We start from the raw sequence: 26,839 nt of genomic DNA, 5'->3' as shown, positions 1-26,839 counted from the left end.
AGTTTACTCAAGATTACCAGGAGCTTGGGAAGAGGGAAATGGGGACTTTTTCATTGGATACAGAGATTCAGTTGAGCATGATGAAAAGGGTTGGAGGTAGATAGTGATGATGATTGTAACATCTATGTGAATTTACTTAATTCCATTATATTGTACACTTTAAATAGATAAAATAGTAAATACTTGTGCATGTTTCATCAAAATAAAATAATTAGGTACTTTAAGTGGAAGGGAAATACAACTTGATTGACTGCATTATCTATATTAATGGACAGTCAGCAGGGACAGAGAGAGATTGGGGCCTTAGACCAAATATATCAGGGGAGGAATTCATTACTCATGTTTGATCAGGGACTGTTTCCTGGGCCAAGAGTGGGCACCATATTCAATGCAGCCTGGGACCAATGTCCACAAAACAGTGGGCCACTTGTCCACAAAAACAGTGGTCAGAGAAAAAGATCACATTATCTGAAGTAAAAGAGATTCCATCCAAATAACACGGTTGAGTAGCACAACCACACTTCCATGGAAAAAGGGAGACAAGGAAGAACATTCCAGAGTTGACATATCAGTCCTAGTAGAGTCATAGAAACAGAATCCACTTTAGTTTGTTTAAATATAATAAATTTATACAGGTGATAGAGGAATAGAGATCAAAGAACACAAAATTCTTCATCAAAGCCTTTAGATTTTTGCCTATTGGTAATAGGAGGGATATTTATTACCCTTTGAAAAGATAAACAAATGCCACACTTATTCATTCATCCAACCATTAATCTATTTATTCATTGTTTCAATCACCATGCATGCTGGGTTTTACCTTACTTTAATGTTATCATATTTGGTCCTTAGGGCTCTATAATACAAAACTATATCCCCAGGCAAGATGCACTAGTTTGAAAGCAAACTTAAAAAAATGATTATTTGGTTGCTACTTAGATTCTTGGTCACTACACATAAGATACACACACACACACACACACACACACACACACACACATACATACATACACACACACACGTATATGCATATATATAATTACAATATTTATTTCTGCCTAAATAACATTATGTAAGGTCCATACATGGTGTAAGCTGCATGAGGATAAGATCTTTATTTTTCTCTCTTTACATAATCCAGAAGAATGGCAGGGAGGACATAAGAATTTAGCAAATAGTGTAAATAATTAGAACTAAGCATTCCTTAATGAGGATTAGAATAGATATGTGAATAAACTGTTAACTACTTTTTAAAGCCTTTTTATTTTTCTAAGTGATTATTATAAGTCAGTTTTATTATTTTTTATTGAAAGGAAATAGAAACAGTATTTCAAAGAAACATCTGCACTGATGTTTATTGCAGCATTAGCCACAATAGCCAAGAAATGAAAACAGCCTAAATGTCCATCAACACCAGAATGGATACAAAAGATGTGACACATATACATATACATATACATATACACAAGGGAATATTATTCAGTCACAAGGAAGGAGGATATCCTGCCATTTGCAACATCAACGGGCCTTGAGCACATTATGCTGTGAGATAGGTCAGAGAAAGACAAGTACAGTGTGATATCACTTACATGTCGAGTCTAAAAAAGGCAAGACTTCTCTTTGCTCTTCAATTCAGGGTGTGTCTAGTCCAGGGGATTTGAACATCTGCTTAAGTCAAGCTCTCAGTGGGGACAAATATACAGATACTTCTGTAGAATAGTTTGCTTTTCCACTAAACCCCACAATATATTGGTCACATATTCATTACTATATGGTTTCTTCTTTAAAAGGCAAAGCCATTCATTCCTCCCTCGGAACACCTGAAGCCATGGCTAGATGGAATCATTTAAAGTCTCCAGTGGAGATGAGTTAACATCCTCACAGAGATACAGAGACTGTGTGCATAAGGTCACAGAGGGGGAGACTGTAATGAAAGATTTTCTTCTGCTCCTCTGGCCCTTAAGTTAACTTAGAGACTTTAATCTAATATTTAAAATCCAAACAATCTATTACCTCAGAACTTTGGAGTGTTCATGGAATTCTGGCAATTGAAAACAATCACACATGTGTCAGCTTTTTGTTTTTTCCAGAAGTTTCTACTAAGTACCATCTGTGCCAAAACATACACTATGAAGATATACAGAAAAAAAATACATATAATGGTGTCTGTCTTCAGATGAACTTTACTTTTATTTGAAAACAAATACTAGACCAAGTTAGTTGCACCTGGGCCAAGACAGCATTTATTACCATGATGCCATGTGCATCTCTAACAGGGAAACTGTGATGTCTTTTCAGGATCTGAACACCACTGTTAGCTTGGATTCTGATTCTGAGAGTCCTTGAAATGTTTGGGCATTCTCATTTCCCAGCACACATATCCAAGTACATTTCCAGAACTCCCTTAGGAGAGGGACTGTGAAAATCATTATCATTTATCCTCATCCCAGAGTTTAAAGGTCTTTTCTCTTAGGATCCTGCCCTCCCCTCCAGGTGACAGTTCCATCATCTGAAATTGGTTCAGATCAAGGCTAGTGATTATAACCTTTTATCTATGCTACCTCTCAGCCTCCTATAAATATCCTTGATTCCGTTTAATTGTTTCCTCCCCATTCCTTTTTTCTCTACAGACACCTTGTTTTATTTGCCATCTTCAGACTTTTCTCTGGTCAGTTCTGCTGGCTGTCACTCCAACCGTATTATAGACTGAATGTTTGAATGTGTTCTCCAAAGTCCATTTGAGGAAACCCCAACTCCCAATGTCCCAATGTGCTTGGAAGTGGGGATTGGTGGGATTAGATAATGAGTGTGGGGCCTTCATGAATCTAATTAGTGCCCATATAACACAGAATCATAAGATTCATTCTCTCTCTCTCTCTTCGCCATGTGAGGACACAGTAAGAACCTTGTCATCTGTAAAGCTGGAAGAGGACCCTTACCAAGAAAATAACAATGCTGGCACACTGATTTTGACTTACAGTCTCCATAAGTGGGAGAAATAAATGTTTGTTTTGTAAGCCACACAGTCTATGGTAATTTGCTATAGCAGCCTGAGCTAAGACAAACCACAATGCTCATTACTCTCATTATATGTACTTGGATTCTGATGTTTAAATGCCAACACCTGGCCTCTGTGTGTCTGGGTTTATCATTCCCCAGTACTGTCAAGGCATCCATTTCTGCAGTGGTGAATAACCCCTTCTGTACTTGCCTGCAGCAGAGATGCCACCACTGAAATTAAGGATGATAATTCCTCTCAGCAGTGAATATTCTTAATGTTTAGCAATTTGTTTCTAAACACCTTAAAAGTGTAATTCAAACCTATGAAGTAAAGGTTACTCTTGCTGAGATTTCAAGGGGTAACAGGAAAGTTCATACCTTATTTTTGAGGCAAATATAAGGGATTAAAAACCAAGGCCAAAGTGAAAACAAGATTAGGATGCAAATTTTATTTTCTAGTATTTTGATCTTAGTCTTAGACCCCTTATTGAGCAGATTATGTGATTTCTAGAAGCAATGAGCAATTCCATTTATTCACATTCAATTTACTATTTTAAATATTACTATTATACTTTGATTTCTTTGTTATTTGAGAAATGATAACACAAGCTATCTTTGCAAAATTGAAGAGATAGGGTATATAATGAAAATCATGTGTCCTTTCCATCCCTGATGTCAAGCTGTTCTCTCCAGGAAGAACCAATGATACCAATTTCTAATGAATCTTCCAGAAATGTTCTATATATACATATGTATGAGTGCCCATAATAATTGCCTTTTTTTATGGTGAACACTTTATACTAACTGTTTTGTGCCTCATTTTTTCACTCTACAACATATCTTCCAGATTGTTCTATACTTACACAAATAGAGCTCCACTATCTATTTACTAGCAATCTAGTATTCTAGTCTATGTGCATGCAAAATATATATTACCAAATTACATAGATGAGCATTAAGTGGTTTCCAATCTTTTGCCATTAGAAGCGAAGCCTCAGTGAACCTCTTGTATGTATGTACATATACATATATATGATTTTGCACACATATATATATTTCCTAAAAGTAAATATGCTATATCAAAGTGTCCATTCATTTATTCTATCTAATGTGGGCCAGACATCAATATTCTCTAGAAGCCACTTTTTATATTTAAAGCATTGCTGAATGAATGTGAAAAGCATGGACATCAGAAATAGGCCAGAGAATATACATGTATAATATATTATATATCTGATTCCTTTACAAGGAGAGCTACTTCTTTTTAAATAGTGAGCCCACTCCTTTCACAACATTACCAAGAATGTTAGCTGGGGCAGGCAATAATGAAGTGATTCTTTTGCCAAGGTTGTCCAAGGCTTGTGCAAGCAAGGTACTATCATCATTTTTAGTATCAACAATCCTCTTTCTCAAACGATTTATCTCTGCATTCATCTCCTCACATTTCTTTCTAAATCCTTCAGTACGCAGATCTTCTTGGACCTTAAAAAAAAAGTGAGGAAGTAAAACTTTTTAAATCCCCCATTTATTTAAGGATTTCATTTTGTCAAACTTTAAAACTTTGTCAGGCTATCTTTGTATTAATTCCTAAAATTGTTCTCTCTTAATCATGAAAGAAGACTCTTGTAACAAGGAATATTTCCTGGTTTGGACCTAAATATTAAGAGACAGTGTAGTTTACAGCCTTAATAATATTCATATACCATAAGGTTTGGTCAGGAGGCTAAGCCTGACATGAGGACAAATGTAATATTTTCCAGTCAAAAAATGCAAGTGAGAGTTAGCCTTGGTCTGACTGCACTAATTCTCAGTCCCTCTCAGGATGGTACTGTCACCCATATTATAGAAATCTGTTATAAACACATGGTCACAAAATTATAGGAATCTCTTATAAATCATGTTCAGATGGACAATGAGAGAAATCCCTCCAAGCCACATGATAGCTTGGGGATCTGTCCACAACTGGAGGCAATGCAGCAAGTGTAAAATCTATCATTTCCCTGTGTTTTTAAGCCTGGATATTTCTAGTAGTTTTATGTCAGTACAGATCTACCTCAGGGCCTTGGGCTGAGCAGGGCTCCTGGTAAAAGGTAGTGATCTTGGTAGAGCATACTAGTTGTTGCTCATATTAAACAGTAGTTGGAATATCTGTTCAATCAAGCCCTGTGAGGTAATTTTAAAATTCCTAAAATGGCTATTAAACCCTATTTATATTATCTGAGGGCTTGGAGTGGGGGCCATACTCATCCTGAACTCTCCAAAGTCTACTTACAGAGCAGAACTCAAAGGTTTTGGAAGGATTCAAAATCTTCAGTGTTTTAATAAATCATAAGCAGTAAATGCACTGGTGATCCCTGCATGATCTTGCTGTAACCCTCACCCATCCCTTCCTGAGGAACCAGGGCAGGCTATCAAGCTCTACTACTACCACAGCCTGATTCACCTTCAGCTGATGCTCCAACATCTTGTTCTGCTCTCTCAGCAGGTTTTCTCTTTCCCTCACCAGCTTCTCCATCAGCTGGACTATGTGTTCCTGGAGACTCCTATTCTGAGCCTCCACCTGCTGCTGCTGCTCCTGCAGTTTCTGTTTCAGCAGCTCCTGTTCCTTCTCAGCTGTCTCCTTCCTGGCCCGCTCCTCTGCCCCAGGGAGGTTTTAGAGAGGAAAGAAAATAAGGTAAGGAATGACCTCCACCCTCCTGAGCTCAGAGACAAAACCAAATTGAAGAGAGAGGTAGGAAATCTCTGAAGTCCACCCACACCCCATGTCCACACCATCAACAGCACACTTCAGAATGTGAGGGGAAAGGCTCTGTCTGTCTGGCATCCAACCACAGTTCCCTTTGCTGTTTCCAGATGCAGCAGGGTTGTTCCACAGAAAGGAAGGAAGCTCCTTGTATTGGGAAAGTCTTGTTTTCACACCTGTCAGAGGGCACTGCAAGAATCTACCCATCTCACTGTGAGCCTAGCCCTACCCCGTACCTGCTATGGCCTTCTCCCCATCAGTGAGGGCTTTATCTGCCTGCAGGATGGATTTCTCTATTGCCACCTGTGACTGCAGAAAGCTCTGGAGGACCTCATTTGCCTGAGGAACCAAGAAGGAGCACAGAACTTAGATTTCCAAAAGAAGATAAGTACTGCCAAGACAAGTATGTCCATGTAACTTTTACTTCATGTTTAATATTCCATAATGGTTCCTTACAAGTCCAAGCTCCTTAGAGTGACCTATCTCCCTCCAGTCTCTTGCCCAGTGCTACTTCTTCCTCCACACTCTAGATTCCAGCTAGTCAGAACAATGTTCAGTTCTGAAAACCCAAAATCTCTGGTGCTTTTACATACCTGCCTTCCCAATGTGAAATATTGCCTCAAGTTCTGCTGCTGTTCTCTTCTGCCACTAGCTGATTATAAGTTTAGACAACTTATTTTAACCTACCTATGCTTCTCAGTTCAGATTTTTAAAATGTTGATAATGAGAGTAGATGCTTCTTAATGCTATTTGAAAGATTAAATTAAAGAGTCTAGGGAAAGAGCTTAACATTTTGGCTATAGGAAACAACAGTTCAATATATGTTTGTTGCATTATTATTGTTGTTGTTTTTTATTATTATGATTGTTTCTACTACCTAAGTAGCTCTTTCCTGAGTGTTATAACTTTGTATGTAATTGTCTATGTAGTTGACTTCCTGCCTCACTTGTAGTCATCCTTGGATACAAAGACTGACTTGTAAATTGTCAGTGCTCAACACATTAAATATCATGTTGTTGAGTAAAAAAAAAAAATGAATAATTTCTGTTCTGTCTCTTGTGGATTTTAAGAAATCTGTACTCATGGTTGGGAGTTGACATTTCTACTCTCTTCAGGAATAAATAACATGCAGTGGACCTTAAGAGCCAAAGCTATTCAAATAGCCCCTGCTCTCTCTTTATGCATGCATGGAGCTGTGCTCTCAGATTTTCAGGAGACCCCTTTGACTCTATTCTGTAGGTTCCCCATGTTTCCCTCATTCCTCACCTTCACTCCTTTCCTGGGCACTTGATGATACTCCCTTTCAATAATTTCCTTTGCTTTCCTGTAGAGTTCATGACCTCCAGGAACAGAGAAAGTTCCTGCTGAGATACTTTCCATTAGTGTCTTTGAAATCTGATCAAGTTTATTCTGGCAGTATTTGATTGATATCTCTTCATTCTGCATCAAGAAATCCTCTTTCTTATTCTTTATGATTTCCTGAAGGGTAAAAAGATAGATGGATGTCACCAGAAGCAAGGCACAGAGGAGGTAAATTTCCAAAGTATCTGGTAGAAGGATTGGTCTAACTGTGGTCCTCATGAGACCTCCAACATGGGGTGTTGGAGGACATGTAATAAAACACAGTCATAATATTTGATTTACTCACAGCTCTGAAAACTCTGGAAGACCATGGGAAAGTTCCCTAACCTCCTTTTGGGTATTTCATCTGAGCTGTTGGAGTTGCATTACCTAATCTCTGTGGTTCCTTGAAGCTGCCACATTCAGTGATTCTATCTGTCTTCAATGATACATACAAAAAGGAGCAACCGAAGCTGAAAGTGGCCTGAGATGTGGATCTGAAAAGAGAAATTTTGGCTCCCAAGCATAGGAGTGTGTTCACAGAAAAAGAAACCAGGTAAAGAATGTCTTTTGGGTGTTCTGGACAGGCTTGGAATCCACAGAAGTATTTATTTCAAGAGGATCTCTATACTGATTTTGCATTGAAGGTCAAAGAGAGTTCCAGATAAACTGCCTAAGGTCTGGCAGTAAAAAAAGAAGGAAATGTAGTCCTTTGAAACTCTGTCCCTCATAAGGACATGGACTACTTTATCCCTGAGTAAGAGATGAGCCATAGGACCAGTAACAGCACTTCTAGGCTTCATTCTTCAAGGGGAGGGGACATATGGTAAATACTAAGACAGATTACCACAAGATTCTTCTGGAACTCCTGCTTGTCATCCTTGAAGGAGTGCTCCATGAAGATTGCAGTGGCTTCCCTCTCACAGGCAACATGCACCTCCAGCAGCTCCTGCAGTGTGTCTGTGGGAAAGCTCACTCTCTGGGCCATCTGCTTGCTGTAGTGGTTGGCTGCCTTCTGAATGGCAGCTGAGTTCTCCAGCTGGGCCAGAGTTGTCACTGCGTTCTCCAAGCAAGGTACTGCTCCGCTATTGATAGTGTCCACATAGGTCACAACAAGAGTCCTCAGCCCTGAAGAAGCAAGGAAATTTAGGGGCTAAATATCAAGTTATCAGTCAATGGCTCCAGGATTCTGAGACTACACTTCTAGGGTCATATACACATGCACACACACAAACACACACATGCACCGCTACATTCTTCTACTATTATTGCCTTCATTTTCCTACCGACTCTTCATTTTTATGGTTTTCCAGGCCACAGAACTAAAAATCTTAATATCTATTTCTATCTAACATACTAGGGACTACCTGGAAAATATGGTTTCTCACTTTAAAAATTGAAAACAATATAGATTTCATAGGTAGACATATGAGGGAAGGTGTACCATGCTTAATTTATTCCTAATTCTGAGGCTTTGAATGGATTTTCAGTGATTTATGGGCTAATATTTATTTTTGGACCACTCTAAATTCTCAAAATATATTTTGAATTCTCCTTGTGAAGAACACTTACTGTATAGGACTTCCTTTGAAAACATGGAGTATTCTGTTTTTATACCAAGAGAGTGATTTCATTCTAAGTGAAGGATGTTTTCAGATAAGTGGAAGCCACAGATATCAGTGACAAAAATTGCAATTTGGGGGAGGGATTTGTTAAGCCCCCAAAGTGAGATAATTATAAAGTATACAGATTTCTTCATGGAGTATAAATATCTGTAAAATCAGAATTCTTTGTAGAATCAAACAAAAATACTAGAAAACTCATTATATAAAGTATTCAGCATGTATCAGTCCCCACGGAAATGGGAAAAAGAGACTCACTTTTCCCAGTGACCATGATTCCTTCTGTGAGGGTCTTGGTCCTTGCATCAGCAAAGATGTAAGAACAGAAATTTTTTGTTTGCTCCTGGAATTTAGGATCTAGTTGGTCTTCAGATACCATCCCAATATTGGCTAGAATTTCTTTGTCATTTGTTGGCCGGTCAAAGACAAAACACTTCCGTCTTGGAAAGAATTGCCTGATACACTCTCTGGGTAGATTGGATGTTTGGGCTTTAGGATTCTTCCCTGAGGACAGAAAAACAGGAATTAAAGTGTGGAGAGTCTTGAGGCAAGGGGGCTACAGGTGCTTCCAGCAGGGATTTGTGTGTCTTTGCCATCTTCTACACATAGAACTCCTTTAGCATAAATAGTCAATAATTCTTTGCACATCAGACTTACACCAATGATATAACTGTTGAGAAATTTAGGGAGAAATCTGATACAGTAAAGGAAACCTATGGCTGGTCTCTCCAGACCTGCACAGAGTAGAGTGGTTGTCTATTAGGTGTCTACTGAACTAGCAGCTAAAAGGATGAACGGTCAAATGAAACTTTCTACTCAACTCGACCTCATGTAGGAATTGAGCAGTGGAACCAAAAAGAAGAGCTAAAAACAAGGGATCATGGGCAAAAATTGGAATATTAGGAATGACACCCTCATTATTTAAGGAAAACTGTTTTGATGCTGAAAATAATTGATGCAGTGTTATCTATTTTTTTTTTTTAGCAAAAGCCTCTGAAGGGTAAATGCACCTGAAATGTAATTTTAAGGTATCATCACTAATCTATAAACTCTTTGAGGTAAAGGATTATATCTGTTCCTCTCCTGCCAGCCAGTTTCTCAATAGGTGTTTTGAGAAAGCATAAATAGAAGCATGAAATTAAGAATGAATAAATTGGAATTGATATTTTTCTCAAGGTTTCAATAGACACACATCCTTGTAGATGTAACCAACGAAAATAATTTATTACCTTGTAATTAAATCGTGGGTAAACATGTGGTAATTAAGAGAAAGCTATGATGTGGAAGGTAAAATGAATGTTCTTATAAATAGTATTATTGAAAAGGCATAGATTGTAAAGACAGTCACTTCTTCAGGTTTATTTACAGCATACAATCATTTTGTAGATGATATAATTATACAGGATTAGAAAATTATATATCCCTCTTTGATAAGAATAGTATGTGAAATATATATTTTGTTCATTAGATATGCTTTTCACTGCAGTTTCATGTCTAACAACTAGCTGATTAGTTGTTTTCTTCAACAGAAACAAGCAGAAGCCAAAATAGGATACACAGTGTCTAGTCTTCAGAAAGTTTCAGCACCCATTTAAATCTGAATGCTAAATTTAAAGATGTGTAAAAAACAAATTTGCTTTGAGTAATTTCACTTTACACTTTACTTTTCTTAAGTAAACTTCAACTGTAGCCCCTAGATCTTTGCAACCCACTTTTCAGCCACCATTTCCACAGACATTGATTTAGTCTCAAATACAAATGCAATCACAGAGATAAGGGACAGTGTTTAGTAGATCCCACCCTCTATTGGACCATACACTGCCCAGGCCATGCTCTGATACCTGGAATCAGCTTCAGGGCATTCTCCAAGTACTTATCTTCTGTGATAGGCTGACCATGTAACTTCAGCTCTAGGGTGAAATCCCGTACAGTCCAGATAAAGTCTGGAAAGAAACTCACAAATTCTGTGGAATCTTCTACTCTATCAGGTGTTTGAGAGGACTTTGCCCTGATGAGTTTTGCAAGCTCTGTCACATAACTAGGACTTGGTTAAGGAAAAGAAACACACTACCAACAATTCCCAAATTTCTCGAATATAAAAGCATTATAAACACTCTATTTTGCCATGGGTCCCCTCTGCTCCACCCAAGGAAATTAAATGACAGGGAAGGAGAGACTGATTCTATCTCCATTCCCATGAATTCAGTGAAACAGTGGTTCAAGACCTGGAAGGATACTGCAGCTGCTCCAGGGCCTGGTGGTTGATGGTGCTCATGCTGTTGTAGACAAAGCTACTGCACAGAAGCACAGCCAGAGCAAAGATCCACGAATCCTTCTTAGACTCATCCTAGAAAGCACATTAGAACAAGAGAATTATAAGTATACCCATAAATTAGAAATTCTTCCATACACTTATTCAATCATGGTTTCATTTATTATTTCAGCTAACATACTCACCATGCAAAGAAATTGCTTGAAGACAGATGTAAATGAGGATATCAACTTTGATAATTACAGAGACATTTCTTGTGTTTGCAAATTTTTCATATATAAAAGGATTCTAATGTTCACAGTGCTTTCTTTTTCCTCGATTTGATAAAGTAAAATAACTTATACAGAAAAACTAATACAATACCTGTTGTGCAATTAAGTATGCAGTGATGAGTGCGGGCACTTATTCATTCTACATATATTTATTAATCAGAGTCCATATAAAATATACCATAGTTGGTATAACTGGGCATTTAAATTGTATCCAATCAATAAATAATTGCAGGAAGCTACTAAATATCCCCCACTGTTCTTAGATTTCAAAAAAGCAGTGCTAAAAATGAAACTTATTCCTTTCAATATGACTATTTCAAAACAGTGGGCAAACATCCATAACAGTAAGTGCAACAAAGATAGCAGTATCTGTAAAAGGCTTACTCTCAGTAATGTATATAAGCAATAGAACCTATAGCTTTAACACTAAACTAAAATTTAGAAGTCTATCAAGGAAGAACAGAGCTATGAAAGTTGGAGAAAAAATATATGGTCTGAAACCTTCCTCAAAGTCTTGATCTGAATATTAAAGAACTGGTAAATGTGGAACTGAAGAAAGGAAGGAGATCCCATAGACAGAAACACCCAGAGAAACAAAATTAGAGATGGGAGAATACAGGGGTCTTGTAGTTAAAATAGAGTCATTTGAGTTGACTGGAGCTGATGGCAATTGGAGAAGTTAAGGGGAGCTTTCATGCAGCCTAATCAAGGGCCTTAAAGCCCAGGCTAATTTGTATAAATAATAGCATTGTCTAAATAATGGCATAAACCAGAAATTGTTTTTATTATAAATGGCATGTAAAGTTGCTCCCAGTGCAAATGCAAAAACTGATTTATGCTGAGAAGTTTCTAAATGGGAGTTTGGGGGGATAATAGTCTATTCATTACTTTATTTCCCCAAAATCCAATTTTTAAAAATAATTAGGGTAAGAAGAAGTAGCACTTACGGCAAACAATTATTTCAACACAAGATTATATTATTGTTTGATATATGGCTTTAAAAATAAGCACAGGAGAAGCAAGATGGTGGAGTAGAAGGATGCTTGCAGCTCACCCTCTCCCACAAATACACCAAAACTCACATCTACAGACCCACTCAGCCAACCAGATCACCTGCCGAACTCCGACAGAACATTGTCCTCTTTGAAAGATAGAGACACCAAAAATCTGGTAGGAAAAAAGGAGAAAAAGCAAGAAGAAAAAGCAAAACTGTGTGGGATTGATCCCGCTGGGAGGGAGCAGCAAAGGAGTACTGGCACTTGTTTGCTGGGTCTCACCTCTTCAAAGGAGGGGCCAGTGGGATGGAGGGGGAACCTTGAAGGCTCAGATCTGCCCTGAGCACCCCTTGATCAACAGAAATGAGTTAAATGGGCACAAAGGTTCCCCACGACACCCAGCCCGAGATGTGAGTTGGCAGCTGGGGACAGAGCAGGTGGCCCGAACTGGGCGGAGGACTGGGGTGGCTGCACTGAGGCTTACCAGGGGACTGCAGGGTTCTGTGTACCATGGCTGGGAGGGATACGGAGCAAAACAACCTCAGTCCCCCATAAATTGTGGAAAAATCAAAGCAACAAGTCTGGTGTGCCCTGGGGGGAGGGGTGCTATAGCCGTTGTCTCCTCAGACCTGTGCTGCCATTACTGGCACTTGTCATGAGAAGAGAGGCGGGGCACAGCCAAGTTTCCATATTCTCCTGGTCACAGTGCCTGGGCCAGGGTGGGGCCGAGCCCTGAATCTGCACCTGGGGGATCTGCAACCTCCTAGGCAGGACTGAGACTTGTTTACAGCTGGAGGCAGATAGGATCTTTCTGCCCTGTTCCGTCAGAGAACTCAAGCCACCAAGGCAAACAAGGAGGTGAGATTTGGCATGGAGCAGAGGTGGGGCAGTTCCATGACCTTCCCCGAGCCCACCTTCGGAACACCAACCCGAGGCGAAGTGGGCAGCTGCACAGCAGCAGAGCGACTGTTGCCGGGAAAGAGTGGGTGGCAACCCACTTTCCTGGCAGAAATGCAGCACCTGGCCACGGTGCTGGGAGAAGGCGCTATCCACCCACCTGCCTCCTCTGAGTGCAGCATCTGACTGCAGCATCAGGAGGGGGAGTGACCCTGCTTACCCACTGGATAAGAGCTCAGCACATGACCCAGTGTTGGGAGGGGGTGCAATCTGCTAGCCAACAGCCACTGGGAGCAGCACAGAAGAGGGTGCCAACAGAGGGCCTCTGGAAACAGCAAGCTGACTTCATGAAATAGGACAAACATGTAAAGACCTCTCAATAAAATCACTAAGAACACAGCATCTCCATGAGAACTAGATAACTGATACTCCTTAAGCCACAGTGCCAGAGAGATATGAACAATATGAAGAAGGAGAGGAACCACTCCCAATTAAAAGAACAAGAGAAATCCCCTGAAAGCATGATCAAGGAAGTAGACATTGATGGCCTACTAGATCAAGATTTCAAAAAATGAGTGATCAAGGTACTGAGCGAACTAAAAGAAATAGTGTTTAGAGATATAAAATATGTCAAAAATGAAATAGAAGCTATAAAGAAGAACCAAGTAGAATTAGTAAACTCATTTGCTGAGATGAGAGCTAACCTAAAGGCTGTACAAAGCAGGCTAGATAATGCAGAGGAATGAATAATTGACCTAGAAGACAGGACAACATAAAGCACCCAATCAGAACAGCTGAGAGAAAAACAAATAAAAAACAATGAAAACAATATAAGGGACCTAAGGGATAATACAAAGTGTGCCAATCTATGCATAATAGGGGTTCTAGAAGGGGAAGAAAGAACAAAAGGGATTGAAAAGGTATTTGAAGAAATCAACTGAAAACTTCACAAGCCTAAAGGAATCAGATATCCAAGTACAGGTGGCTCAGAGGGTCCCAAACAGGAAGAATCCAAACAGACCCACACCAAGACATATCCTAATCATGATGGCCAGAGTCAAGGATAAAGAAGTGATCCTAAAGGCAGCAAGAGTAAAACAAAGAGTGAGTTACAAGGAAACACCTCATAAGGCTCTAAGCTGATTTCTGTACACAAACACTACAGGCCAGAAGGGAGTGTCAAGATATATTCAAAGTCCTGAATGAAAAAATAGATGCAGCCTAGGATACTTTATCCAGCAAGGCTCTCATTTAGGATAGAAGGAGACATAAATAATTTCACAGACAAGCAGAAACTAAAAGAGTTTAGCAACTGTATACCCATGCTTAAAGAAATATTGAAAGGTCTACTCTAAATAAAAAAGAAGCAGGATGCTACAAAAATGAGAAACTCATAACTGGAAAGGAGATAACTTCCATGAATTACAAAAAGAATAAACACAAAATTGTAAAAGAAGACATATAAATCATTAAGAGTGGGAGAGGGAAGCTTGGAAAGCCATTGTTGAAAACAGTATGGAGATTCCTCAAAAGACTAGGAATAGACCTAATATATGACCCAGGAATCCCTCTCCTGGGCATAAATCCAGAAGGAACTCTACTTCAAAATGACAACTGCACACCAATGCTCATAGCAGCACTATTTACAATAGCCAAGACATGGGAACAGCTTAAATGTCCATCAACAATTGACTGAGTAAAGAAGTCGTGGTATATTTATATGATGGATTACTATTCAGCATAAAAACGGACAACATAACACCATTTGCAGCAACATGGATGTTCCTGGAGAATGTCATTCTAAGTGAAGTAAGCCAGAAAAAGGAAGAAAAATACCATATGAGATCACTCATATGAGGAATCTAAAAACAAAACAAAACATAGATACAAAACAGAAATAGACTCACAGACATAGAATACAAACTTGTGGTTGCCAAGGGGGCAGGGATTAGGAAGAGACAGAATGGGATTTTAAAATGCAGAATACATAAACATGATTATACTGTATAACACAGGGAAATATAAACAAGATCTTGTGGTAACTCATAGCGAAAAAATTGTGACAATGAATATATATATGTTCATAAATAATTGTAAAATTGTGCTCTACACTAGAATTTGACACAACATTGTTAAATGAGTATTACTCGATAAAAAATGTTAAAAAATAAACACAGACTTTCTAATTTCCGTTGAGAAAAAAGAGAGAGCTATATAAATGTAGGTACTATTTCCAAATAAGTCTCAAAGGTGGAAAAGGAGGGATAATTATTTTCATCCATTAGTATAACCTTAAAACACCAAAAATCCATCTTAAAATGTTTCTTTTAGGACAAAAACTTACTTTTATAGAACTTGCACATTCAGAGGTGCCTCACAGATTTCCAGAACACTCTGTGAGTAGTTGATGAACTTCATCATAGAAAATGTAAACCCATCTCTTAAATCCAACCCTTAAATACACTCTTCACCTGGTAGCTAAGGAAGTGAATCAGAAATCTTTCCTCACTCACAAATTGATGTTTCTCCTCTTTCTTACTTATGCTTAACTGTAAGTTCTCAAAACGAATCAGGTGCTACCTGGATGATCTTTCAAGACTGAAGGACTTATTCTCCAGCTGTTGGGAGTGCTGGTGGAAAACAGTCTTCAGGTGTCAGCACTCTTAATTAGAAAGGCTTCTGGAGCAGCCTTTCCCTTCAAAAATGTATCAGCGCCCCTGTCCAAACTCTGGATAACTCAATAAAGCCATTCCAGCCACAGAACTCCCATGGAATTCCCAGTAACTAGGGATTGCAATGTAATTTCTTCCTCTCTCCAGCCTGCTTCTCTCCCAAATACATGGTATTAAATCTGACGGCAGATAATGTGTTCTTGTCAATTGAACTAGAGACTCTTTTAGGGCAGGACCTTTACTTTGGTCACTGATATCTACAGTGCTAAGCCCAAAGGCCTGGAACTCAGCTGTTCAATAATGATTTACTAAATGTAATCAAGTCATCCACACAGTGCCAAGAATAAAAGATTTTATCTAATACACCATGATATCTTACCTAGAATTGACATTCAAACAAACCATAGTTTGCCTCATTTACTGTCATTGATTTCTAGATTTTACAGATTAAAGTAGTAAAATTTCTATGATCATGGAGAGATAAGGAGAAAATTCAGAATAAAAAGGATTTAACTGTGAATTTCTGCCTTACCGTTCCCACATCCCCGAGGCCCTCAGTGTCCAAAAGAATCAGCGTATGATTTGGCTTGTGTGGATGAGGTACACACCACATCCAGATGCCCTTAGTTTCAGACTGCACTGTAGACCCTAGAGGAAAGCCTGTGAGGAGAGGGAAGAAAGCAGCATTCAGTGAGAGCAGACAGTCTAAGCAACCAGGGGGGCTACAGACTCAGTTCTTTGGAATGTCAGTACCCCAGCATATGAGATGGTGCTTTCTCCATTTCCTCAAGAATATCCTACTTTGTGTGTCATCTGTTTCAAGGAGGAAGGAATATTAATTGTGATAAGGATACCACACAAGGGCTCAACATGGAGGCAAAGGGGAATCCATGAATCAGACAAAATGGAGGTCACTGATAATCATAACAAGTGTATCTTGAAAGAATGGTGAGATTCAAAGCCAGAGAGAAATGGACTGAAGACAGACATGGGAAGAGAAAAAAGTGGAAAAAATAAATCAAGATTATATTTTTTGTCGGACAAAATTATTTTTCATAAGTGAGGAGAGGTGTTAGCCACAGTAGGATATGACATACAGGAAATATTTTTAAGATTATAGAAATTTGAACATCTTTATATGTTGATGAGAGTATTCCATAAAAAAGCAAAAATTGTTTCAAGAGAGAGTAGACACCATTGCAAGAGTCAAGTGATTAAGCATGTAAAATAAGGTAGGATTGTGTGACTTGTTAGGAGAAATTTTGCTTTACAGGAATAAAACAGAATATGGTAACAAATTAGAGTAAGATAGTGATTTAGCAGTGAGAAATAGGAGTGGAAAGTTGATTTGTTAAGAGAAGTTTGGTTCTCCCTACACATGATCAGGAACAAAAATGAAGAAGCTGAGGTATTAGCTAGAATCAAGCAACTGGCCCTTGACCAGGTACAATACTCACCATGATTCTGACCTGCAAGACGGTTCATCAAGTAGGATTTTCCCGTATGATATGGTCCTACAATGGCCACCACGACCACTGGCTGAGAAATCTCACCAAGAATCTGTAGAGCTTTTTGGTTCACTGACAGCACTTCATTGACACTTTCCAGCAGACAAACGGGGTCCATCAATTTGGGTCCGGATGCCATGGCAACCTAAAAACCTAGAAGAGCTTCCTAGTGGAAATCAGATTATAAAGTAATTCTCTAACTCAGACTTATACAAAGCATCCATCAATTTAGAATAGGGTAAGTAAGACTTCTGTGTTTTCCATGAGACAAAATGTAACCTAGAATTAGCATACCGCAGAGGTTTTCCCCCATCATTCCCTCAAGTCTCTCATGATGTTGGTAGTGAAATAATATATTATCACTCTCCGAAGTGTTACTTCAAAATAGTAATATAATTAAAGTTATTGTTATGATGCACTGAAGTCCTACAATATACAAAGCCTTTTGATAATAACTTTCATATCCAGCTAAACTGATATTCACAAGAGGCTGAAAGTTACAAAATAATATAACTACTTTGGAAATGAGGTAAATGGTTCTCACAAAGGCTGAGTGAATGTCATTGAGCAAGGATTAAAAATCTACATACTTGAGCAAAATGACAGACTAGCGAGCTCTAAGCTCTTGTTTCCCCAAGGAGACATCAAAAACAACCAAAATACTGGCTAGAATAAACTTACAGTAGTTCCATAAAACAGTCAAAGGTCCAAAGCAACTAACCAAATACCAAATCAAGAAGAGCCTCATTGAAAATGGTAGGAAATTCTGTGGTGTTTTTGTTGCCCTTGGTCCCCATTGTGATAAAGTCTTTGAGAAACTGGCAACTCATTTTCCAATTCTCTCCCCTGATTCAGAGAGAGGGAATTTTATAATGTTCTAACCTGTCAGGGCTGCCTCTTCAGGTCTCTGTTTCACATCAAATGAATCTCAAGGAAGGGTGGCAGAGGGGTAGGTGGTGGTATAACTTGGATATCAGGTGGAAAGAAGCAGCAGGCATTTCTCAAGAATAATGTGGAGAGACAGCTCCACAGATGCCTAGAGCAAGAGGTTACCAGTGAATATATAAAATAGACTATATAAGGCATCAATCGAGTTTCCAATTCCTTTCTTCAAACTAAACGAGCAGAGAAGACTGCATTTACATTGATCTGACATCTCATGGGCTGCCTGAAAGACTGTTATCTTTTCCCCTAATTGGATCTTAGGCAGGGAGAAGCAGTGGGCATTGCTTGGGAAAGCAGCAGGGAGAATGGCCTGCAGACACCAATGACAAGACATTATGGGTATGTGATATTGAGATTTATAATAAGAAATACATATGTGATTGTTGTCCTTATTCCTGGTATATAGCTCTTAAAACCCTATGTGATGAGAGAGATTAAATTATCTTTTCTTATAATTTTTGGTCTTTTGTCCTCAATTCCTAAAATATCTCCAGACTGATATAGATGAAAGGAGAGTCTTTTGTTATTCATAACAAGTGTCTTTCAACCACATCTGAGTTTATGTTAATGAGGTGATTTTGTAAAGCCCCTAGATCACTACAGAATGGAGTTGGTTGCTAGAGGAATCAATGTTATTAGAAAGCTGGAATATTTAGCCTGATACTTCAACCACTGGGGAGCAGAGAAGAGCTGAAAGTTGAGTTAATCACCAATGACCAATAGTTTACTCAACCATATCTAAGAAATTCTCCATGAAAAAAAAAAAACTAACTGAAGGGGTTCAGAGAGCTTCTGGCTTGATGAACATGTGGAGGTGGTTAGAAGGTGGCACATCCAAAGGGGTCATGGAAGCTCCACACCATTTTCTTGATATCTTTCCCTATGCATCTATTCTATTTTGCTGTTTATAGGTTGTATCCTTTTTTAATATAAACCATTAATCTAGTAAGCAAACTATCTTTCCTGAGTTCTTAAACCATCCTAGCAAATTATTGAACCTGAGGAAGAGATGGTGGGAAACTCCAGTGTATAGCCAGTAAGTCAGGAGTACAGGTGACAACTGGGATTTGTAATTGGCATCTGAACTGAGGGGAAGTCTTGTGGGACTAAGCCTTTAACCAGTAGGGAATGAGCTAACTCTTGTCAATTAGTGTCAGAATTGCTTATTGTGAAAAAAATGTTCACATATGTGGTGACCAGAAGTAAGTATAGAGAATAGAGAGTTGAGAGGAGAAATTGAATTTTTCTTTTTCTTTTCAGTGTGGAGACACACAATTGACAATCAAAAGTTCCAAGGAGACACACTTTGGGAAATTAATATACTTAAAGGGGCACATATATGGGAAAACTGAAAAAGTAACACACAGGCCGAGGGAAGATGCATGCTCAAAAAAGCCTAAAAATACTACAGCTTCTCCTAAGCTTCATCTCAAGCCTCAAAATCAAGGGCCAGCTTAGGGAAAGACTTCCTTGTCACAAAGCCAGTATGCAAAGAATGGGAAAGGTGACTGCTTTCATAAATGCTCAATTTTCAGGGGGTTGGAGGGCAATAACTCAGTAGTAGAGCATGTGCTTAACATGTCCAAGATCCTCAGTTCAATATCCAGTACCTCCATTTAAAATAAATAAACAGATAATTAAATATTCAATTTTTCAACAACAACAACAAAAGTCACAAGGCATACAAAATAAATGAAAATATGTCCCTTCCGAAGGAAGAAAATAAAGTGGCAAAAAACAAAAAACAACCCTGAAGAAACATATACATTAAATGTTTTAGTCAAAGACTTTCGAACAACTTTTTAAAAACATGATTAAAAAGCTAAAGGAAAACTCAGAAAAATAACTAAAGAAAATCAGGAAAATAATATGTGAACAAAATTAGAAAATCAACAATGAGATAAAAATAATAATAAAAAAAGGAATGAAACTGAAATTCTGAAGCTGGAAAATATAATAAATAAATTTACAAATTTTCTAGAGGATTAGACTAGGGAGTATAGCTCAGGGGAAGAACATTTGAGTGCACATAAAGGGGATTAGACTTGCACAAGCAAAAAGACTCAGAAACTTGAAGACAGGACAATTGAAGTTATCAAGTCTCAGGAGCAGAAGGAAGAAATAACTTTTTAAAAGTGAATATAGCCTAAGAGAATTATGAGATACTGTCAAGTAGACAGATATATGCATTATGAAAGTCCTTAAAGCAGAAGGGAGAAGCAGGGCAGAGAGACTATTTGAGGAAATAATGGCTAAAAATTTCCCAATGTAATGAAATACATGAATCTACAAATGCAAGATATTCAACAGACTCCAGTAGGATAAATCATCAGAGACCAATGCTGAGGCATATTATAACAAAATTGTCAAAAGACAAAGAGAGAATCTTGAAAGCAACAAGCTGTAACTCATCACATCCAATAAGATTGCCAGTCAATTTCTCAACAAAATACTTGGAGGCCAGAAGACAGTGGAATAATATATTTAAATTGCTAAAAACTGAAAGTGAAGTGGTGGGGTGGGGGACCTGCCAATCAAGAATACTGTTTCCAGAGAAGACGGGTCAAGATGAGGGATAATAATTTCTCACAGAAAAGTGACTGAAAACTGGCTGAAGAACTTCTATACAAACAAGATTTTGAGAGATATTTCCACATAATTAGGTAGGGCAGGAGTAAATACTTCAGGTTGGGACCTGTGCACCTGGGGAAACACTAACAGGAAAAGGAAGACTGTGCAAACAGTACCTAACCCTGAGGAGTGAGTGAGTCAAGCCACAGACTGGGCATCCCAGTCCTGGGGTCCTACACGGAGGAGACAAGTCCCCTTGGCTACTTGGAGAAAGACTGAAACAGAAAGGCTGGAGAAGCCTAGACTAGAAAGAGTGAATGGGTGCTGGTTTGCCACCAGACAGATTGGAGACAGGTCTGCTCTAGCAACTAACACCTTATTATACTCTCCAGGAATATATTCTATGCAAATAACAACAAAAAGTGTACTTTTGTGGTTATATCTATAAGAGATAAAAGAGAATGTATTTCAAGCACTGTTAAAAGAGACAAAGAAGGACATTATGTTAAAAGAGTCAAGTTTATCTAGAAGATAAAACGATTCTAAATATGTATACCTGAACATCAGAGTTCCAAAATATATGAAATAAACATTGACAGAATTGAGCAACAGATCACTCAACAATAATAGGACAGTTTAATACCCTACTTGTAATAATAGGTAGAAAAAACAGACAGAAGGTCAAGAACAAAATAGAGGACTTGAACAACACTATTGATTAATTGAACCTAATAGACTTATATAGAACATTCCCATTCAACAACAAGAGAACACATGTTTTCCCAGATGGGCATGGAATATTTCCAAGGATAGACCATATTTTAGGCCACAAAACAAGTCTTAACAAATTTAAAAAGGTTAAAATCATACAAAGTATCTTTTCTGAGCCCAATGAAATGAAACTGGAAATTAATAGATGGAGTAAAACTGCAAAATTTACAATTATGTGAAAACTAAACAAAACAAAATTAGGAGTAAAAATAAATTACCTCAACATAAGGAAGGCTATATGTGGAAAACACACAGCTAACATCATCCTCATAGGTAAAATATTGAAGCCTTTTCCCACCGTCCTGCCTCCCCTTTTTCAGAAGGAGGCTGCACACTTTAGGTCAATGTTCCCACACATTTGCCCCTTCTTCCACTTGCCACTCTTCTTTTGTTTCAGGATGTCCTGAATCTTGAGAGATTTAGGTCAAAATGGTTAGCTGAGAAGGGTCAGGATTTTGCAACTTAATCCCGTAAGTGAAAATAAGACTGAAAATGTAAATATTGTTTTATATTATATTGAGAGAAATATACATATACTTAGAGAGAAAAGCAAATGTAGCAAAATGCCACCAGTGAGTAAATCTAGGTGAAAAGAATATGAGATTTCCTTGTAATTGTTTTCCAAGGCAAAATTTGACTTTAAATATTAAGTATTAAAAGCACAATTATGCCGTGGTTTTTCTGGCATATTTTTGATTGGCATTATATTAAAAGTTCCCTATAATATCTACGCATATTTCATAATCAGGTTAAATAAACATGATGTTATACTCAAATGTCTCAACTATTCATTTCCATATTTATAGGCCAAGTATTCAAGATGCCTCAAATACTATCAAAAAATACTTTTTAAAAATACCAGCTTTATCAGTTACTAATGTGGCCTTAAACAAAAAGCTTCATCTAACTAAACCTGAGTTTTTAAGATTAATTATAGGGGTAATATGAAAAAAATGGTAAGTCCAGTCTGGAGGATGTTTTGATAATAAAATTAGATAACTATAAGCTTATATATGAGCATAGCATGTGGCACAAAATGGGATTTCAGTGCATGTTTACTGAATTAGATGGTGATTTATCCAAAATAATTGCACTAAACAAATTGGGTTACACATTTGAACACAATCTGCAAACTTTAGGTTACTAAAAACAAAGTCTATATATATATTTTTTTTTTATCAGAGCAAAGCAGCAAGGAAATTCAAACACTGCTCCAGCACCATCTCCTTTTGTCTGATTCTTCATTGTGGGAGCAAAGAATACAAAGGTAAAACAGGATCCTCTAACAGCTACATTATAATGACTAGAATTTTCCAGTTCCCTCTTTAAAGGGAAAACTAAAGGAAGATACAGAAAAATGTGAGAGAAACAACTTTATAAAAACCAGGTCTGTGGAATAGAATAGAGAACACAGAAATGAACCCACAAAGATTTGGTCAACTAATCTTAGACAAAGGAGGCAAGAATATACAATGGAATAAAGACAGTCTCTTCAGCAAATGATGTTGGGAAAACTGGACAGCAGCATGTAAATCAATGAAGCTAGAACACTCCCTTACATGATACACAAAAATAAACTCAAAATGGATCAAAGATTTAAACATAAGACAAGATACAATAAACATCTTAGAAGAAAACACAGACAAAATGTTACCTGACATACATCTGAAAAATATTCTCCTAGAACAGTCTACTCAAGCAATAGAAATAAAAGCAAGAATAAACAAATGGGACCTAATGAAACTTACAAGCATCTGCACAGCAAAGGAAACCATAAGTAAAACAAAAAGACAACCAAAGGAATGGGAGAACATTTTTGCAAATATGAAACCAACAAAAGCTCGATCTCCAGAATATATAAGCAGCTCCTACAACATAATAAGAAACAAACAAACAACCCAATCGAAAAATGGGCAGAAGAGCTAAACAAGAATTCTCTAAGGAAGACATACAAATGACCAATAGGCACAAGAAAAAATGCTCAATATCACTAATTATCAGAGAAATTCAAATCAAAACTATGATGAGGTATCATCTCACAGCAGCCAGAATGGCCATCATTCAGAAGTCCACAAATGACAAATACTGGAGAGGCTGTGGAGAAAAGGGAAACCTTCTACAATGCTGATGTGAATGCAGTTTGGTGCAGCCACTGTGGAAAACAGTATGGAGATTCCTCAAAAGACTAGGAATAGACTTAATATATGACACAGTGATCCCACTCCTGGGCATATATCTAGAAGGAACCCTACTTCAGGATGACACCTGCACCCCAATATTCATAGCAGCACTATTTACAATAGCCAAGACATGGAAACAGCTTAAATGTCCATTAACAGATGACTGGATAAAGAAGTAGTGGTATATTTATACAATGGAATACTATTCAGCCATAAAAACAAAAACATAATGCCATTTGCAGCAACATGGATGTTCCTGGAGAATGTCATTCTAAGTGAAGTAAGACAGAAAGAGAAAGAAAAATACCATATGAGATCTCTCATATGTGGAATCTAAAAAAATTTTTAAAAGAAAATAAGTACAAAATAGAGACAGACTCATAGACATAGAATACAAACTTGTGGTTGCCTAGGGGGCGGGTCGGGGGAAGGGACAGAATAGGAGTTCAAAATTTGTAGATACTGACAGGCATATGCAGAATAGATAAACAGGATTATACTGTATAACACGAGGAAATATATACAAGATCTTTTGGTAGCTCATAGTGAAAAAATGTGACAATGAATATATGTATGTTCATGTAAAATTGAAAAATTCTGCTCTACACTGGCATTTGACACAACATTGTAAAATGACTATAACTCAATAAAAATGTTTAAAAAAAAAAGGCCTATGATTTCTTAGCTGTGAATTAGCCACATAATTTTTAACATCAAATTTACAAACTACAGCTCTTCAATCCTGTTCCAGGTTGGTTTTCAAAATGGGATCTACAGGAAAAAAAATCACCCGAAGGGATTGTTAAACCTAGGTTGTGTATATATAAAACATGCTACAAATGATTCCAATGTTATTATGAAAAACAAACCCACAAATGCGAGGGCGGGGGTTGAGGAAGAGGGGAAGAGAGAGAATAAGAGGGAGGAAGAGTGAGCCAGAGAGACAGAAAGAGAAAGAGAGTTTTGACGTGATCATAATGTTTAACTAATAAAGATCAGGGGTGAGGGGACTAAATTTATCTCTACACAGAGATTTACAGAGCTCTCACTGTAAGCTTTCTTAAATTGACTAATAGAAATATTAAAAAGAAACTATCTCTATAGATGACAGTTCCCTATAACCTCCTTGCCAGGGACTCTCTTATTCTCTGAATTCTAATGCCAACCCACAGAACTTGACAGAGAAAGACAGGCAGGCTCCCAGGAGGACTCTTTTAAGGAGCAGCACATCCAGGGGTACACAGTGTGCCTGGCTGTCACCTTGCAGCTGCCACTGGTCCATACAGAGAAGCTGAACTTCTCTCGAACTAAAGCCAGCCACAGACCCCTGCATGCCAGACAGCAGGCCACTTGCCCTTCTTCAGGTGTCACTTTGAATCTGAAATCAATCTTGCAAATTACTACATACAGAAGAGATAAGCAACAAAGTCCTACCGAACTATATTCAGCATCTTGTAATAACTTATAAAGAAAAAGAATATATATGAATCACTGTGCTGTACACCAGAAACTAACACAGCATTGTAAATCAACTATATTTCAATAAAAAAAAAAAGAAATCAATTTTGTGCTGCACGTAAAAGACAAGGACATACCTGCTCCGCACACTGGGGGTACAAGAAATGTTCTCAGTGGCTTCTTACACTTTGCTCACTAGCTCCTCCCACCTGTCTGTCTCTTCTTCATCAAAGCTAAAAAAGAGTAAGGTGGTTCATCTCTTCTTGGTCCATCTAGTATGATAGTAATAAAACTGAAGCTGAAAGCAAAAGTAATTCAGGCTGTTTTTCAGTTAGCAGAGTCATGCTAGATCTACTGATTACAGCATGAATATGGGTGTGTGGTTCGTGGTGAGAGGAGATTAGAAAAAGTTATTTAATAGTCACATCTTAACACATGCCACCACTTTCTGTGGGCCGCCCTGAACTGGAAGGCCTTCATAGCCCCACTTCTTGATACATCTCTCCCCCATATAAGGTTGCCAAATGTGACTTAACTTTCCTTGGCAAACAAGAAAAATAGAAAATGCATGGCACAAATGTAAGCAAGGCTGTATACAACAAGTATATTTCAAGCATTTTCCTCTTGGCGAGGATCCCTGGGTATTTTTGTTAGTGAAGGTCTTTTAAGATTTTAAATCTGTTCCTTAGTATATACGTTTAAATGAATATATTTTATCATAAATAGAAAATAAAGATTAAAGATGAAAATGAACAACCTATTGTATTATCTGGAGATGCTCACTATTGGCATTTTGCTCAGCATGCCTGTACTTCCCTAACATATGGATCCTCTCCTAACATAGATATCCTCTTTACACAGGAATTTAGCCAATTGGACCAGTTCCAAAGGGATGCATTTGGTCAGATAAAAAAAGTGACTGGGTGCACACATGTGTTTGTGAGAAAGAAAATGGAGCAGTGTATCAGAGAAAGATGAGAGGTGCAGCACTGATATGGCCAAGGACGCCAGGCTGTGAGGGTACAGGGAGTCCTCCTCCTCTCTCCTTTTCTCTACCTTCCTCACCACTCTCCGTGCCTATGGGAACATCTTCATAAAAGGCCAGATAGTAAATATTTTAGACTTTTTGAGACATAGGGTCACTGTCGCAACTATTCAGTGAAAGCATTCATACAATAGGTAAACAAATGGGCATAGCTATATTCCAGTAAGACTTTGTTTACAAAAGTGGACAATGGGAAGCCATCCTGGTTTAGGTAAATGTGATGCTACGATATGCCAGTGGTTGTCATCAGCTCATGAATGTATCATTGTCTTACAAGCCGAGTAAAATGGTCCAAGTACAGAATCTCAGGCTGAGTGTCTGCTTCTAGTGCCATTTGGGTTAAACAGCATCTAAATATCCTCATTGTCTTGGAGCAGAGATACAGAAAAGGAATGTGTGTACTGTCCATGTGTCTACGCATCATCCACATGAGTTCCTGCCTGATCTCCAAGCCATGAATCCACACATCTATGCCAGTAACTGTCTCACTCCCAACATCATAGCACTTCCAGTAGCTCCTAGATTGGCCAAAGAGAAACAAAAAGTG

The 26,839-nt window shown here is 38.1% G+C and overlaps 1 protein-coding gene across 5 annotated transcripts in view; it reads right to left on the bottom strand.

The window, feature by feature from the left end:
- The window catches only part of LOC141573436 (guanylate-binding protein 6-like), a 29,932-nt gene extending 4,399 nt beyond the window's left edge, over positions 1-25,533 (bottom strand). The window contains exons 1-12 of one of the 5 annotated variants that reach the window (XM_074341571.1): positions 25,385-25,533; positions 17,272-17,488; positions 16,347-16,474; positions 10,944-11,053; positions 10,548-10,744; positions 8,965-9,210; positions 7,932-8,212; positions 7,010-7,222; positions 5,980-6,082; positions 5,444-5,637; positions 4,299-4,482; positions 1,288-2,127 (exon numbers count right to left, since the gene is read on the bottom strand). In XM_074341571.1, coding sequence (XP_074197672.1) covers positions 2,015-2,127; positions 4,299-4,482; positions 5,444-5,637; positions 5,980-6,082; positions 7,010-7,222; positions 7,932-8,212; positions 8,965-9,210; positions 10,548-10,744; positions 10,944-11,053; positions 16,347-16,474; positions 17,272-17,461 — 1,959 coding nt within the window. In that variant the 5' untranslated portion in view covers positions 17,462-17,488; positions 25,385-25,533 and the 3' untranslated portion in view covers positions 1,288-2,014. Of the gene's footprint in view, positions 1-1,287; positions 2,128-4,298; positions 4,483-5,443; positions 5,638-5,979; positions 6,083-7,009; positions 7,223-7,931; positions 8,213-8,964; positions 9,211-10,547; positions 10,745-10,943; positions 11,054-16,346; positions 16,475-17,271; positions 17,489-25,384 lie in introns of those variants that run through there. The other 4 variants (XM_074341572.1, XM_074341574.1, XM_074341575.1 and 1 more) reach the window with 4 other exon arrangements.
- Between the last annotated feature and the right edge of the window lie 1,306 nt (positions 25,534-26,839).

This window comes from Camelus bactrianus, chromosome 15 (assembly GCF_048773025.1).
Source record: "Camelus bactrianus isolate YW-2024 breed Bactrian camel chromosome 15, ASM4877302v1, whole genome shotgun sequence".
NCBI lineage: Eukaryota > Metazoa > Chordata > Mammalia > Artiodactyla > Camelidae > Camelus > Camelus bactrianus.
The sequence above is the reverse complement of the archived record's forward strand: the minus strand, read 5'-3'. Positions and strand labels throughout refer to the sequence as shown.